Consider the following 17,854-nt stretch of genomic DNA (forward strand, 5'->3'; position numbering starts at 1 on the left):
CCACCTTCATGACTGAGACGTATTTAATCAGCCAGATCAATAGCTGTTACCGCCATTGATCTTGTGAGTCTATTTCATGGGCGAGTCGGGCACACCTCATATTATGAATACGCTGTAATTTTTTATAGATAATGTACGCTGCTAAGGGCTGTTTTTAATTAACATCAGGAAAAGACTGTTTTTGGAATAATATAACAGCTGTGACTGATGAAGAGGTTTTTACTCCTTGCAATCCATCAGAATCATTTTGTTTTGCCCAGGACCTTGGCTGCAGACAGACAGCGCCTCTCTTTCAACTGCTCCTTCCCTAGACTTCAGATGGTTCTGAATTTCTTGAACCTGGCTGCCTTGTTCATCCTAATAGTTACTTGTGCGGTCAAAAATAGCAGCAGCAGAATTTTAATGCCGGAGCAAAGTTGTGGAGCTCAAACGAAAGTTTAGATACCTTTTTTTGCTTTGCGTGACTGAATGCTTCATGTGTGGACATGAGATGTGAAACTACAGAGGACCATCATGTCTAGCTCCTACTCATAAGGTTTGGTTTTGGTTTCATTGTTTCATGTTAATTTCTCATTTGCCACATCCTATTTTTTTTTTGATACTCACTGTCTTGTCTCTTTTCAGGTCATTTCACCTCCTGGTCTCCATGAGTGATTACTGCCCCTCCCCTAATCAGTCCTTCCAGAAAAATGAGTTTTTTTGTTATTGTTGCGGGCAAAAATCCTTGATTATGCGGCACGCTTTCTTAAAAAATGCAATGGAATATGCGGGATATTTATGCAATTTTAAGCGATGAAATTGCGGGAACTGGCAAAAATTGCGGGGACTTGCAAATACTGCGGTTTGATGAAAAAGAGAAAAAAAAGTGATTCCCCCAACACCCAGCTTTTCCATGATGTTCACGTCGCGCAATTACGTCACTTCATAACGTTCCCATGGCAACAGCGGAAAATGGCTGCTCTTGTGTGAAGTAAACGCAACATTTTTCAACTTTCTGCTAAGATATATGTTACTTTTTTGCAACAAAAATGCTGGGATTATGAAATCAAGCAAGCCCCGCATATTTTGCGTGGAAATCGGCAATTTATGCGGCGAAAGTGCAGCGTTTTTGAAAAAATGCAGCCCCTGCATAAATATGCGGACTTTGGGTCATTATGCATTGAATTATGCGATCGCATAATCGCGTTTTTCTGGAGGGACTGACTAATGGGCTGCACCTGTGTCCAATTGTCTCCCCTGTGTCTGTGTATGTATACCTGCCCCTTTCCTCAGTCCTGTGCCAGTTCGTCTTGTACCGTTTGTGTCAGTGCTCCCGTGTGCTTCTTGTGAGTTTTTTTTCGACCCTGCTTTGTCTCTTTGCCTCTAAAAATCCTGATACAGTTTGGGAATAAACAGTTTGGACTCTGATACCTAAGAACGAGTCGACTCCATCGCCCCGTGTGTCCTGTTGTCAAGGACAGCAAATCACAAATGCTGCAACATGTCATATCATCTACAAAATAAACTGCATTACTATTAATCAAAAATATAAAGTAGGGCGCCTGAGTAGCTCACCTAGTAGAGCCCCCACCCATATACAGAGACTCAGTCCTCGACGCAGTGGCCGAGGGCTCGATTCCAACCTGCGGCCCTTTGCTGCATGTGATTCCCTGTCTCTCACCACTTTCATATATAAGCTGTCCTGTCACAAATAAAGGCCTAAAATGTCATATATATATATATATATATATATATATATTTTTTTTTTTTTTATATTTTCTATTTGTACATTTGTTGATTTAAATGCTAAATCGTTCACACGATACAGAAATACGTCTTATTTGCTGTCAATCCACTGCCAAGAAAAACCCTGACATTTGCTCATGCGGTGAGAAGCTTTTCAAAGCTTTATCGTTGACAGGTTTGATACAGCCACCACTGTTCACCAATCATCAGCCTCCTGCACCACGTCCCCCCCCCCGCAGGGTGATGGCTTTGGCTGTCAGGTCAGAGTCATTGACCTTAATGGCAGACCATTGTTGGCTACAATCTCGGAGCACTGCGTGAACACGGTGTGCAGAACTCCATACTGTGTGACAAAGCCCAATGAAGGTGACACCTTGCAAGGAAAATGGGAGGCTGAGAATCACTTGAAGCCACTGATGTTTTTTGGGATAATGTAGTATAAACCATTACTTCTGAAATAAAAACTCTAACTCAAATACAGTGACAGCCGGGCATCTAATAATAACTGAGTCTCTGCTCTGTTAAGAAAACAAAGGGCCAATAAACAAATTACTAGTACCTTTACAATGGCTTACATGGTGCATTGTGGGCATTTCCATCACTTCCATCAGTCCAACAACATCGCCACTCTGGCTCTGAGCTTCTCTTTTTAACAGAAATTAAACTCATTTCACTCACTGATGGAGGCATTCTGATTCCTTTATACACATCATACAAATGTTTCACAATGAAAGAACCAAGTTCAGATTATAATAATAAGGTTCTTTTAAATAACCATGTAATGTGGCAATAATTATGAGTAAAATATAGACAATTAAATTGTTCCAAGTAAATGATAAGCTTCCTGAAACCAGAGTATTTTAGTGAATGTGCAACAGGTCAGGTGAACATACATAAATCTGCACCTAGTCTCCAGGCAAGAGTACAATTCATTATATACGAAAAATAAAGTTTTGAATTATAAACTAAATATGAATAAATATTCACTTTTTTTTTAATTTGAAATGGAGCCATTCTTTATAGAAAGTTTGTCTTGAACTGCACCGATTTCTTACATCAAATGTCCCCTTTTTTATGATTTATTTTTTTGGTGCTTTTCCCTTAATTTGCGGTGCCAGTGGATAGACAGGAAAGGTGGGAGAGAGATGGGGGAGGACACGCAGCAAAGGGCCGCAGGTCGGACTCAAACCCTGGACTCAGCCTACGTAAGGCGCACACTCTTAATGGGTGAGCTAGAATTCGCCCCGAGACCTGGTTTTAACATCTGTCCTGAACATAGACTGTATATAAACATGGACGACGCGCCTCCACTCCCTCCCACTGTACAAAGTGAAGCCAAAATATCCCGGATATGGGCGACGCCATGTTGTTATTTTGGAGCCAGAGTCTGCGCAGTAGTGATTGGGCGGTGGAGCCGCGGTATCAAAGTCCCGCCCATGCATCTGCCCGACCAATCGCGAATCAATTACAGCTGTCAATCATGATGTTTCACCAGGCAACGCGCCAAATATGGCATTTCTTGAAGCGGTTAAGCTGTCCATTTTGTATCTCTTTTTAAAAATAATATGTACGACAAAGTAAGTATTTAAAAGTCAGTTATGAGCTTTAGGCTCTTTCATTACAGATTACACACACACACACACACACACACACACACACACACACACACACACACACACACACACACACACACACACACACACACACACACACACACACACGGCTGTGACTGCGCTCTCCCAGTGCGTGCTCCCGCTTGTAGACACTTCCGTGTCTACATGGTAGAGCTCAGACTAAAGTAGGGCTGGGCGATATGGTTGAAAACTGTATCACGATATACGTTTTTCATATCAGTCGATATCGATAATTATTGATATTTTTTATGACCTATTTAAAATAAGGACCAGGAGAAAAATATATTAAATTTAAACATTTTTATTTTAAACTTAACCCTGCTCTGATTATAATCCCCTCAGTTATAAAAGCAGAAATGTCAACACAACCATGGAAAACACTCAAATAATTAAAATGTAAACAGGTCTAAAATCACAATGAACACTTAACAATTATCTCTTAACATTAAGGTGCAAAATTAAAGAATAAGTAAGAAATGCTTAATAAAGTGTCATAAAATAGTGCAAAGTGTTAGCTAAATATAAGAAACCTGAGAAGAACTATTTTCTGCAGGTTTAGTGCTAGGTTGGTAACCTGGCTTCTGGACAGTGCTCAGCACGTCTGCCTCCGTTATTTTTTTGCGTTTGTGCGCTTAAGGGCTGGATGCAGAGTACCTCTCCATGGCGGTCTGCTGCTTGTGCCGTGTTGCAGCTGCAGATGTTGTTGGACGTTGATGGCGAATACGGCCGTGCTCCAAAGTGTTAGCGCGGCTAAAGTGGTAAAACAAGTTTATGGTATTACCAGTGTTGGTGGGGACGACGGTCTGACTACATTGGTCTGACTATGGTCAGACTTATAAAATCCCCAAAACTGCCATACTGACTTTTCCTGTTTTATCAACGATTTCCTCGCTCGCTGCGGCACTCACTTTCCACTCCACGCCGGTTCTGTTATTGAAGAACACGAGACAGCAATGTGGCGCAACCAAACATGATACTGTTACATGATTGGCTGTTAGAGTGTCACTCCCTACGTTGCCAAAGAGTGAGGGCCTTTGTTCATGCAACCAAACTTGATTCACAACCTCTGGTTTCTTCTGATGAAGAAAAACAAGTTATCGAATGTTTTATCGACCGCATTTTCTATTGATATTGATTACGTGTCTATCGCGATACATATCGTTATCGTTTTATCGCCCAGCCCTAGACTAAAGAGTAAAATATTTATAATTAGATTAGCCAGTGCATTAAGCTAACGTTAGAAACGGCTAACGTTACACGAGTTACATCTAACTAGGATGTCTATCCCTAGACTGTAACTGTAAGCACCTGTCACGTCAGCGTCTGAAGGCGGCTGCGCTGCGATGATACGGGTAGATGGACGCTCCTCATCATCAGATGAAGATTCCTCATCAGATGAAAAGGACGGGTCATTGATCTTTCTCCGACCGATTCTCCATCACTCATGTCCAAATCTAGCTTGCTCTAGCTTCTGATAATGCAGCCGCCTTGTCAAAAGACATGTAAACAATACGCGTTGCTAGGCTACGCGCCCGTGGTCTTTTATAAGGGGGTTAAAGCCATAGACATACTAATGAAGTGAGAGGACGGCGGTCGCTCTCTCCGCAGATAGGATTACATTGTTAGTAGTTGAAGGTCCCCTGCGATAAAGACACCACAGAGACCTAGTAATTGTGTTTGTGTTTGTACGTTTTACGGATGTGATGCTGAAACAAGGGGGCAAACAATACCACTGAGGGGGCAAAGCCCCCTATTGCCCCCTGGTGGCGCCGGGTGCGTGTTTCACCCCGTTTTTATAGCATCAAATAACTAATAAAAAAGAAACTTGAACCAACATCAGCGTGATAAGAACTACCTAAAATGACAGGTGTAAATGCAACCAGGAGGACCTTTTGAGATCCGATTACTCAGACCACATTCGGTGGTGGTGGTGGGGGTGGTCTGGGCCACATTTTCTTAACAGTGTGTATGTGAATGTGTCCTGGGCCACATTAAGAACAGCTTACCTAACTGTAACTGGCTTTGTCCATGACTGAGCTGTAGGTAGCTCTGTGTATTTTGGCCGTTTTTGTCTTTTTTAAACAGTAGTATTAGTAGTTGTATTTCTCATTTCTTATTGACATACTGTCCACGATGTGTCTGTGTTTTTGTTCCAGGGCTCTGTACAGATGTGACACCTGCCCACCTGCTTTCATTGCCGGCTCTCTGGAGCTCTGTGCCCCGTGGTAGCCTGGACAAAGGCGGCTGTGTCAGCGGCATGGAGGTCCCCGGGGACCACCAGTAGACAATAATCACAATTATATTATTAAAATTACCTGAATTAGGGGCACCTGGTTAGCTCACCTGGTTGAGTGTGCACCCCATATACGGAGCCTCAGTCCTTTTGTTCGCGAGTGAGGGGACAATGGAGCGGGAGATTGGTCGGAGAATCGGCGCAGCGGGTGCGGTATTACATTCCATCTATCGCACCGTTGTGACGAAAAGAGAGCTGAGCCAGAAGGCAAAGCTCTCGATCTACCGGTCAGTTTTCGTTCCTACCCTCACCTATGGTCATGAGGGCTGGGTCATGACCGAAAGAACGAGATCCAGGGTACAAGCGGCGAAATGGGTTTCCTCAGGAGGGTGGCTGGCGTCTCCCTTAGAGATAGGGTGAGAAGCTCAGTCAGTCCGTGAGGAGCTCGAGAAGCCGCTGCCGCTTGCCGTCGAAGGAGCCAGTTGAGGTGGTTCGGGCATCTGGTAAGGATGCCCCCTGGGCGCCTCCCTAGGGAGGTGTTCCAGGCACGTCCAGCTGGGAGGAGGCCTCGGGGAAGACCCAGGACTAGGTGGAGGGATTATATCTCCAACCTGGCCTGGGAACGCCTCGGGATCCCCCAGTCGGAGCTGGTTAATGTTGCTCGGGAAAGGGAAGTTTGGGGTCCCCTGCTGGAGCTGCTCCCCCCGCGACCCGACACCGGATAAGCGGACGAAGATGGATGGATGGATGGATGGTTCTGCTGCATTTATTTTTACTGTCCATTGTGAGTTTGACACTAGAAATACAACTAAGTGAAGTATCAAACTCCGAACATCATCAAATTACACAGTTCTTTCAGAGAAAAGAAAATTATATATTATATTACTGTGTATATAAAAAATATAGCGTTACTGCAGGACTTTTTGATCCAACATTTCTCCCAAATACGAGTTTCTAATGTGCAAGAATGTGATTAGTGCCTGGACACACCAAACGGGAGCAGATCAGAAAACCACTAGGGTTCTTACTAAAATATGATAATATATAGCATACTTAAGGATATAGAAAGAAAGGCCTATCTTAAATACAGATCTGGTTCACTCTTCATTTCAGGTAAAGGCTCACACCACTCTTTTAGAATTGATATTTGGCAAGTGAATGAATGCTCTACCATCAGGTACTTGCCTATATTCTAAACACTTTCTCCTGAATGGGTTCGTACGATATTATACATTAAGTTCTGCAGATAATTCTTGTCGCCGGCCAGTCACATGACAGTTGAGTTTAGTGGTCTTTACAGTTAAGTTTAACCGACAAAAGATGACTGTGAGCCGGAAACAGGGCACCGCAAGGTGACGGTCCTTTCAGCGGCCACTGCCGTTAAGTTTAGCCAACATAAGTTATGCAGCGACAACAGTTAGGTTTACTCACCAAAACCACTAGTTAAGATTAGAAACAAGATTGTGGTTTGGGTTAAAACACTGGGACACGAACACAAGTCTCCTGGGTGAAAGTCTCGTGTTTTCAACTGGACATGAACTTCCGCTCCCTGCTTGAAAGCCCTGTGTTTTATGACCCCGGCCTCCCTTCTACGTGGCGCTTCACGCTATTGTACAGCAGCAGGCAGTGCGATGCATACGGCAATAAATAGGTGAACAAAATAGGAATTACAGTGCACTACTTTTCGTAGGGATACAGTACATATGAATTGTTCATGCAAACAGCCTGCTGTGCTGATGAAAACTACAGGCCCTAGTGAATGTGTACTGTGGTCAACACAAAGGTAGAGACAGACAGAAAGGAGGTATGACATCAAACGCAATCTCACCTTCTGGTCATGACTGTAGGCTAGGGCCCAGTCCTCTTCAGTGGGGTGGAATAAAAGGCTCAGGACGTAGAAAGCGAGGCGGTACTTCTGGTAACTGGCACCCTCGTCGGAGCTGATGAGCACGCTGCTCTCGAACTCTGGATCTGTCAACACCATAATCTGAGAAGAGAGAGAGAGAGGGAGGAGAAGGAGAGCGTGCACACACGCCAGGGAGTGTAGGTATGAGTTTGTGAAGACGTGAGAGGAAAGCATTGGGGGGGCGAGTTTGTGTAAAGAGGTAGGAAAGATAGGGAGATGAGAAGGTAGAAGAGAGATGTTAGAGGCAGGAGCACTGTCAGCAGAAAAAAAGGCCTGGCCCTCTTGGCACACGGCAGGCTTATTCTTGGCAAACAGCTCGTCTATATATTCAACTTCATTTCGTGAGTGTGACTCTGTTGCCATGGCTCTGTGGCTCTTCCTGTGCACTCTGAGGTGAAGACTCTGGAGTTTTCATAATTTCTCTCTAAAAGGTTGTTCACAGCAAGAAGACCAGATCTGACCAAAAAGAAATATACAAAGACATTGTCTCAATATCTTACGGAAAGGTGATGGAGCTTTAAGTCTAGTTACAATTAAGTGCTGTACAAACAAGGTATTAAGAAGCCAAGTATGAATCTGCATATCCAGTATGTTGTTTCTTTATCAGCAAGCCCTTTAGTATGTCCTGTCTTAGCATTTCTCCTACCCAGAAAACATTCTAATTTCAAATTTAACAGCACCACAGTGGTGGAAGCTCCAATTTCATGCTTGGAATATTTCTGCCAGAGCTATCACAGTTATTACAGAATTCAATAAGAACAGGAATTCCACAATGCCCATTTCCTTCAGCTAATGACATTTAGAGTCTTTGTGGAAGCAGATAAAATAGTCACAGCCATTCCTCCTTGACTAAAGAGGAGGTGTGTAAATAGATGTGTAATATATTTTAACAAAGTTATTCTCTGAATCAGACTATGCTGTTGAATACATCCTCTTTTAAGGTTACATTATTTTATGTTGAAGAAAATCCATTATCCGTACATTTAACTGAATATTCTCCAATGTTGTAGGCTAAATAGTTAAAGTAAGGATTTGCATTATTACACATAAATCAGTAGAAGTGTTAATTTAAACTGTATTTGCTGCTATATGCTATACTAGGGTGATTACATTTTACATTGTGTACTACCTTGTAATCTGGAAGTGCCTTTATCATTTCAGCTGTAAACAATAGAGAAGCTTTATTGTCATAACATTCACTCTCCTTTTAGTCTTGCATTGCCAGACCTATCTCTACAGTTCTGTGTCAGTGCTGCAGTATGGTCTGGCTACATGCAGTGCTGGACTGGGACAAAAAATCGGCCCTGGCATTTTTTGGCCCAGGCGGCCCACACCCACCGTGATTGGTCAGACGCATTCCCTGCAGACAGTCCTCTTAAAATATGCGTGCATTCTATGATATGAGTGGCCTAGTGTTCAGCGTTCATGTGATCATTTTGGATCCTTCAAGAGGGTTCTCAAGACTTATCTGTTGCTCTTACACTTAAATAATTCATTCTTTCTTAGAGTTATGATTTGTATATTTATGGTATATTTATTATTTTTTATTATTGATATTTGATATTGTATTGCTATTATTGTTATTATTACTAGTATGCTTAATATTGGCTTAGCAACTTTAAAAACAGTTTACTGTTAATTTTAACTATTGTAAGATTCATATTTTGTTGCTTTGGACACAAGTGTCTGCTAAATACAATAACCATAACTATAACCCTTCCCAAAAGCTACAATAAAGCTGAGAGTAGTATATGCCCTGGAAAAGAGCACCAATACAAGAGAAGCTAATTAAGCCATTCAAGGAACACTGATGCTTGTATCAACACTGACTTTATAGATCACACAGACTCTTCAGCTAGCCAACAGGCTAACCGCTAGCATTTTCAATGTAAGCTTAAACAGTTAGGTTACCTGACCACCACTAACTTTAATGTTACAGCCAAACTGCTTGTTATCGCTATGACACGCGCACGCACGCACGCACGCACGCACGCACGCACACACACACACACACACACACACACACACACACACACACACACACACACACACACACACACACACACACACACACACAGCCTCCCTCCCTTCCTGAGAGTCCCTGTTAATTTGCCTACTCCTTACCACATCGTCATCTTCTCTCTTCCATCTTTTCCTCACTCGCTCCCATGGCCCTGTCATGGTCACTCAGCTTCTTCCCTGTCATGATGTTGTTTCTGCTTCTATAGCCAGCCACCTCTCCTCCTCCTCTACTTCAGGTAATGCTGATGTTGAAGCAGCTACTACAGCCCCAAAATGTCAAAAATTTTGGCACATTTTGAGGAATCCGCCTGTAGATTCTTAATCTTTTTCTCCTGTCATTTCTCTGCACCTCCCTTGCACTTTGGTGGTCGTTTGTCCTTCCACCATAACTATTACAGCTCACGTCTCAGGGCCGGGAGGCGTGGCCAAAGTGGGATTCGTAAATTTGCGGCCCGTGGGGAGGGGGTTCCTGGATTTGATTGGGTCAGGCCAGTGCCAATAAAGAAAATTAACCAATGGGCCGCTGTGAGTTCTTTATGGGCCTATATCGGCGATTCGGCCCAAAAGTGCGTCGACCCACCGGGAAAATGCCCGGTATGCCCGATGGCCAGTCCAGCCCTGGCTACATGGCGTATCTATTCTGGGATAGGGGGAAAAAAAGGTATTGTACTGCTTTAAACCAATCACAAATCATCCTGGGCAGCACTAAGCCCCAATATCGAAGAAATCAAGAGGGGAGGACCTTAGGCTTTAGTCAGGGTTTATCACAGCAATGTACATCTGTTGAGCCAGACTAGGCCTCCACTACCCGCAGAGGAAAATATCTATCCATTTCTAAGCTTAGTAACGCCAAAAACACACTGGCCACGGAGGTCCATCATTTTGACCTCCAATCACGCTTTCAAGTCCCAAAAACGGACTGCTGTTCTCCCCCATGTTGTCCCCCATAGTAGCATAGTAGCAGCAGCTATTTTGTCGAGTTGCGTTTTTAGCAAAATGCTCAGAGTAAATTTAAGTTGGGCTTTTATTGTGAAAGGTAAAACCTGGCTCGGAATACAGATACTGGGTTTTAGAGTATCGGCACAATTCATAACCCTCGGCTACACGAGTGACACTTGGAAATCCGATTTTAAGCTGCCAGAGTGTCCGTACTGAGACATAGCTGTAGAAATTCCCATTGGAATCACATTTCATACCACCTCTAAATGTGATTTGGATCTGATTTGCCAAAAAATGCTGTCTATAAATCAATCTGGATACAATCTAGATATGCCACAAAAAAAAAAATGGATTTGAACAAGGCCTTAGAGGCTAACTCTATGCATCTGCTGGTTGGTGGTAGGCAAGTAGTTCCAAAACCTTTTTGGCTGAAAACAAGGTTGATGAGAGTCGAGTTTATGGTCCAGAAAACCGTAGAGCTGAGGGGAACTGCAGAGTGGGGTAATAATTCTCTGTGGGTGTGTCACTACGATCAAACCCCTTCACATTACACTTCATCATTTATTCCATTATCTGCATGAAAATATGGACTGGTACAGCTTTAAATGTTTATCTCTTAGTCTTAATAAACTATGACACCCATGCCTCTATAAGGATTGTGAGGTGGAATTGTGGGCCGTGGCTTCGTTCGTGGCCCAAATGGCTGTGTTTCTCTCGTCAATTCAATTTGTATTGGAAAAACAGCAGCACATTTGTCACTGACAGAAATGCTAGGCCTCTTTCCAGAGCTTTAACCAGGAACCCTCCCTGGTGGTGATTTAGATAAATTGTTTTTCATTAAGCACCAATAAACAGGCAGCACATTCTCAACCTGGATACCTCATTGGCCCCCTCGCCAATTTTGCCATTTATTACCCATCACCGTGCAGTGCCAAGACCTCCTGATATTTGCCAGTGTCTTTGGAGCTTGTCAGATGTAATTAACAGTTTTTAAACAGTAATCATATTCTATAATACTATATGAGTGAGCAGCAGAGTATATTGTGAATAGGAAATTAAATTTTGCCATGCCTTATTCTGAGTCAAATGTCAGGACTTTGAGTTAAATAAAAATGTAGAAATGCCTTGAAGAGGTATATGCATATAGTGTACGTTTCATATTTCAACCTATCGTTGGTATTTAAGCCTTGTGCTAAGTGATGAGTGTAATTTCCCCTATGTAACTATATCCTTCACATTTTGCTGTAGCTTGCTGGTAGCTCAACAATATTCATATTTGCATAGTGATTTAAGTAGTTAAAGTACTTTTCCGCCTTTTTGTATGTAGTTAACTACTAAAACTAAAAACATTTTTGGGCCATAAAAGGAAATTAATTATTTTAATTTTTACCATTGCTTCTTTCTGTAACTGAACATCCTTGCTGCTGTGAAGGCATAATGCATGAGGAGTGAGTATGGAGTTAGAATCATGCCAAAACCTCACACACACACAAAACGTGTTTTACTCACGCCCAACGATTCACAAACAAACTCAGTGTGGTTTGCAAATACAAAACATCATTCACAAACTAATGCATTTTGTTCTGCAAATAAGAAACCTACCTATCAAACAAATACAGTATGTTTTACACATACAAAGAAACTTATTTCTTCAATGACAAAAAATATCCTACAAGTACAAACTAAAATCTTTCAAGTACAAAAAAAAATCCTTCAAGTACAAAACAAATTCTACAAGTAAGAAAAAAAAAATCCTTCAAGTACAAAAAAAAATCCTACAAGTACAAAACAAATTCTACAAGTACGAAAAACTGTCACGTGACTTTTGGCACTAATTTTCCGCCTTGCTGATCCACACACAAATGCCCTCAGATCCACATACAAATGCAGGTACATTTTCTAACAAATGTCCTGTAATTTGCACTCCACAACAGCAGGTGGCGCTGTTAACTCAATTTAAGCCTACCAGGAGATATATACACGCAGATTTTTTAAACGTTATTACGGTGCATAACTTACTGGAACAAAGCTGAGCAACGTGTTGTTGCTGGTGACAAAACCACTGATTATATATATATATGTATATTGAAGCGATGCTGGCGTTAAAGACCCGCTGATCGTTTTCTGATTCTCTGAAATGAATGCCGGCATTGCATTGTGGGAAATCGACTTTGCATGCGCCCAACTCTGATCATATCTGTTCTGTCTTACAGCATACTGTAATATTTCACCAGTAATAAGACCAAAATAATATTATTAAAATAAAGAAATGCATACTATGATAATATCTACATATATGATGCTAGATGTAGTATTATAGTTTAAAAAATATCAAAACAACAAAGCAATCCAGCTTCCCTGGCCAAAATAGACCGACATAATAACATTAAAAGAAATACAATTAAACCATGATAAGATCTGGTGAATAAATGTTGATTAAAACAGCGGTTATTGGGCTAAAAATACCAATAATAGCAAAGCTGTATACAGCTTCTCTGTACAGAAAGAAACGTGCTGTGATCAGGGAATCTGTGCGTAGACCACGGATGATGATGTCATTGACCTACATGCATCGCATCCGTGGCCCGTCACAGAATTTTCGGCAAATCTGTGAAACTGCCACAGATACTGAGTTAAGGGGCCGTGTTCATTTCACAGAACTCAGTGAGACCGGCAGCCTGTAGGCTACTACGAAGCAAGATCAGCATGCTGGATTTCTTTCAGTTACCGGGCTTCACCTAACCTAACAACCGCAATACAGTCGCTGCTTCCTAAAACAGGAAGGAAAGCTGGCAAAAAAATAGTGGACGCTGTAGCCTAGATGCGTAGGCCTAAATCACATGGCTTATCAATATCACTTCCCCATCAGTCAGGCACAATATCTGACCATAATTACACTTGTGCTTTCCATAAACTGTCGTTGCTTTAGCCTATTATATGATCAGTTGCAACCCTGGCAGTGGAAGCGATCGTGAGAGCAAATAAAATATATAAAAACATAATTCAAACCGATGTGCGCATTGGCGACACACGGCTCAACAAGCGGATATGCAATTCCCTCCCATTAAAATCTAGCCTATATATTTCATAAAAATACCCATCAGGGAATGTTTACGGGGTTGTTGGTCTCTAAATGTTTTAACTTTTATGAGCGCATATCTCTCTCCCTCTCTCTCTCTCTCTCTCTCTCTCTCTCTCTCTCTCTGCGCACTGGGCTCCGCCTGATCTTCTAAGAACAGTGACGGCGACAGCAATCGAGTAGCCTATTGATTGGTCAGTAGGCGGTGCTTTTACACCGGTTGATCTCTGATCTCCAACATAACCTGCTCCCGACCAGGTTAGGTGTTCAGAATAAGTTACCACGGTGATTGTACCCGTAACAACTGATCCACCGTTACCATCACTGTGTCACTAGCTGTTAACCATCGTCGTGACACAGCCTATGCAGGACCCCGGTTGTTAGGTTAGGTGAAGCCGGGTAACTGAAAGAAATCCAGCATGCTGATCTTGCTTCGTAGTAGCCTACAGGCTGCCGGTCTCACTGAGTTCTGTGAAATGAACACGGCCCCTTAACTCAGTATCTGTGGCAGTTTCACAGATTTGCCGAAAATTCTGTGACGGGCCACGGATGCGATGCATGTAGGTCAATGACATCATCATCCGTGGTCTACGCACAGATTCCCTGATCACAGCACGTTTCTTTCTGTACAGAGAAGCTGTATACAGCTTTGCTATTATTGGTATTTTTAGCCCAATAACCGCTGTTTTAATCAACATTTATTCACCAGATCTTATCATGGTTTAATTGTATTTCTTTTAATGTTATTATTTCGGTCTATTTTGGCCAGGGAAGCTGGATTGCTTTGTTGTTTTGATATTTTTTAAACTATAATACTACATCTAGCATCATATATGTAGATATTATCATAGTATGCTTTTTTATTTTAATAATATTATTTTGGTCGTATTACTGGTGAAATATTACAGTATGCTGTAAGACAGAACAGATATGATCAGAGTTGTGCGCATGCAAAGTCGATTTCCCACAATGCAATGCCGGCATTCATTTCAGAGAATCAGACAACGATCAGCGGGTCTTTAACGCCAGCATCGCTTCAATATACATATATATATATATAATCAGTGGTTTTGTCACCAGCAACAACACGTTGCTCAGCTTTGTTCCAGTAAGTTATGCACCGTAATAACGTTTAAAAAATCCGCGTGTATATATGTATGGTCCTGGTAGGCTTAAATTGAGTTAACAGCGCCACCTGCTGTTGTGGAGTGCAAATTACAGGACATTTGTTAGAAAATGTACCTGCATTTGTATGTGGATCAGCAAGGCGGAAAATTAGTGCCAAAAGTCACGTGACAGTTTTTCGTACTTGTAGAATTTGTTTTGTACTTGAAGGATTTTTTTTTGTACTTGAAGGATTTTTTTTTGTACTTGAAACATTTTAGTTTGTACTTGCAGGATATTTTATGTCATTGAAGAAATACATTTCTTTGTATGTGTAAAACATACTGTATTTGTTTGATAGGTAGGTTTCTTATTTGCAGAACAAAATGCATTAGTTTGTGAATGATGTTTTGTTGTTTGTGAATCGTTGGGCGTGAGTAAAACACGTTTTGTGTGTGTGTGAGGTTTTGGCATGAATCTAACTCCATAAGTGAGGGTAAGAATACCACGGTAGGCCAATCAGAAGCAGAGTAAGGCACAGTAGGGCGGGACATTCCTTCGCCATCCTTCTAGGTAGCTGGAAACGTCAGCTCACCTGTGAAAAAAATTGGGCTATAGATTTTAATGTTTTGAAACTGAACTTGCAAATCTAAATTTAATTATATTTGGTGTCAGTTAGTCATACGTATTGCTTATTGCTATTTGTCAACAAATGGTCAGAGAAGTTGCTCAATCAGAACATGAATATGAAAGAAACAATAAATACACACAAATATGTACAATATAACTGTTAAATAATTATTAATAATAATAATTGTAATTTCCCTTGCAGGATTAATAAGGTACACATTATTATTATTAATAATAATAAATTATTATTATTTAACTTTAAGAAAAAAAGAGGCGGTATGGATTAGTGCAGGATGTGCAAAAATGTTGAGGGATGTGCAAAAAAGTTCAGGATAGTCTGTGCAATGAGCAGGTATATAGTCAAGGATTAAGGAGAGGAGGGGGGTGGATACGAGTCTACTACATGCTATTGTAGAAATTACCTGGCATCACATGTACATTGTCAATTTGAGATATATATATATATATATATATATATTTTTTTTTTTTACCAAGTAGTTTGAACTACCTTTTCTAAGTAGGCCTAACTTTAGGTAACCAATCTAGAGTCCTCCCTCGGGTAGTTTTGCTCTAGTTCAACTTCTTCCAATGTGAAGTAATGGGTACTTTCGTAGATTTGGTTGTTCAGGTGGCACCTGGATAATTTTTGGAAGCTGCTGCTGTGGTCCTGCTCGACGCCCTGCACTGCTACAACTATTATTTTTAGTCATAGTTTTATTATCTTTACAGTTACTATAAGTGCCATGGTGCATCATGCCAACTGCTATAATTGTTATGAATCATATCACGTATATCTGTATCAGTGTCTCTGTGTCCCAACTGGCAGCGGCAGATTCCCGCCTACCAAGAGCCTGGGTCTGGCCCAGGTTTCTCCCTAATAGGAAGTTTTTCCTCGCCACTGTCGCACTGAATGCTTGCTCTTGAGGGAATTACTGGAATTGTTGGGTCTTTGTAAATTATAGAGTGTGGTCTAGACCTACTCTATCTGTAAAGTGTCTCGAGATAACTCCTGTTGTGATTTGACACTATAAATAAAATTTAATAGAATTGAATTGAACTTTGCAAAGCCTTCCCAACACTGTCAATTGCAATTGCTTTTCCTTTGTCTTTTCTCTGGCCTTGATTCAAAGCCTGGCATGGGGCCTGGGAAGTATTGTCGCATTCACTTTACTCATTTGCCACCATGTAAGTGTGAAAACGGCCACGTTATTTCCCAACCTTACACATTATCGTAACAAGCCAGTTTCTGTCTGTCGCCTCAGCGATTAGAAAGAACCCACAACCAATTTGAAGCCGATACAAAGGCGGGAATAGGAGATGTGGCCAATTTCTCTCCTGCCTACTAAAACAATCACCCTCAAAAAAAAATCCCAGTGAGTGACCGAGGGTTGATTACCATTTCCCTCACAGCAAGCACTCTGCAAGCAGCCTTTGCGAGGAGGGTAACAATACTAAATCAATAGAGGTTGGAGGGATAACCGTTGCGTTTTTTTTTTCTGTGCATGAGCTGGAGCACAGAGATAGAAGCCGGTAGTTGTCGGATCATGGGGTAAGTTGGAGGTATGGATCAGAGACAGAGGGGAAAAAGACACCCTGCAGCAAATGAATCACGTCACGCCAGATCAATTGGGCTTAGTCTGTCTTTGACGGGAGGTTTTACCAGAGAGTCGTTGCTGCAATACGCTCATTAACCATGGCTCAAGACTTAATCACCCACATCTAGCTATCATGTTTCCACTGCTGTGCCTCCTCAATGGCATTTTAAAATGCGCATGTCTTTATTTTTTAAACGAACCCAATCTAGCAGCCGTTGAATGAAAGTGTTCAAGGACTGAGCGCACAACGGGTTCGGGGGAAAAAAAAGACATCAAAAAACAGCAGAGAAGATTCATGGGAGGTGTCATTTTCAGAGGCCTTGTGCTAAATGTCATTACTATCATTCAAATCTGTAATGCGACGTTGTTAAAGGTCACAGCTTCTTAGCTTTTTTTCTTGGACATTGTAAGGGAAAATTTTTTTACATACGGTACGTTTCCAGAATCGTCGCAGTGGACATATACTGTAACGATCCCTTTATAGTTGATGAGAGGAATATCTCAAAGTAGCAGGCGATTCTATCTTACAGTGAGTGATTAGGCATCCAGACTGCTCTTTTATCCACAAAAACACAGGTGGATGCTAAATAAGGTCATCAAGATGCAAGGAGGCAACAAAGAAATGTAGGCAGCGGACAGGCAAACTTTCATCCATCTGTAGGATGGCTAATCGAAATAATTAGATTAGAGATAAGGTGCGTAGGGGGAATCGGCCCATGGGCAGAGCCAGAGGTCAACCATTAGAGTACAATATTCTCCTGAGGTTGTTACTACTGCTTGGCTGTGATGACTCATTTACACTGGAACATGCACGCAATAAAATGCTGGATTTTTTTTTTACATAGATTAGTTTAAAACATATCAAATATCTTGAATATATTTTGAAACTGATGTCAGTGTCATTTGTCAGTCCCTGAAATGGGCCAGTACTCGCCAGTACTGAGTTGATTTATGTCCACATGAGTACCCTTACTTCTAATTGACGTT

General features: G+C 41.6%; 1 protein-coding gene across 1 annotated transcript in view; it reads right to left on the reverse strand.

The window, feature by feature from the left end:
• The window catches only part of sorcs3 (sortilin related VPS10 domain containing receptor 3), a 376,202-nt gene that overhangs the window by 155,067 nt on the left and 203,281 nt on the right, over positions 1-17,854 (reverse strand). The window contains exon 4 of the mRNA XM_039826137.1: positions 7,421-7,579. Within this exon, the coding sequence (XP_039682071.1) occupies positions 7,421-7,579 (159 nt within the window). The remainder of the gene's footprint in view (positions 1-7,420; positions 7,580-17,854) is intronic.

Source organism: Perca fluviatilis, chromosome 1 (genome assembly GCF_010015445.1).
Source record: "Perca fluviatilis chromosome 1, GENO_Pfluv_1.0, whole genome shotgun sequence".
Classification (NCBI taxonomy): domain Eukaryota; kingdom Metazoa; phylum Chordata; class Actinopteri; order Perciformes; family Percidae; genus Perca; species Perca fluviatilis.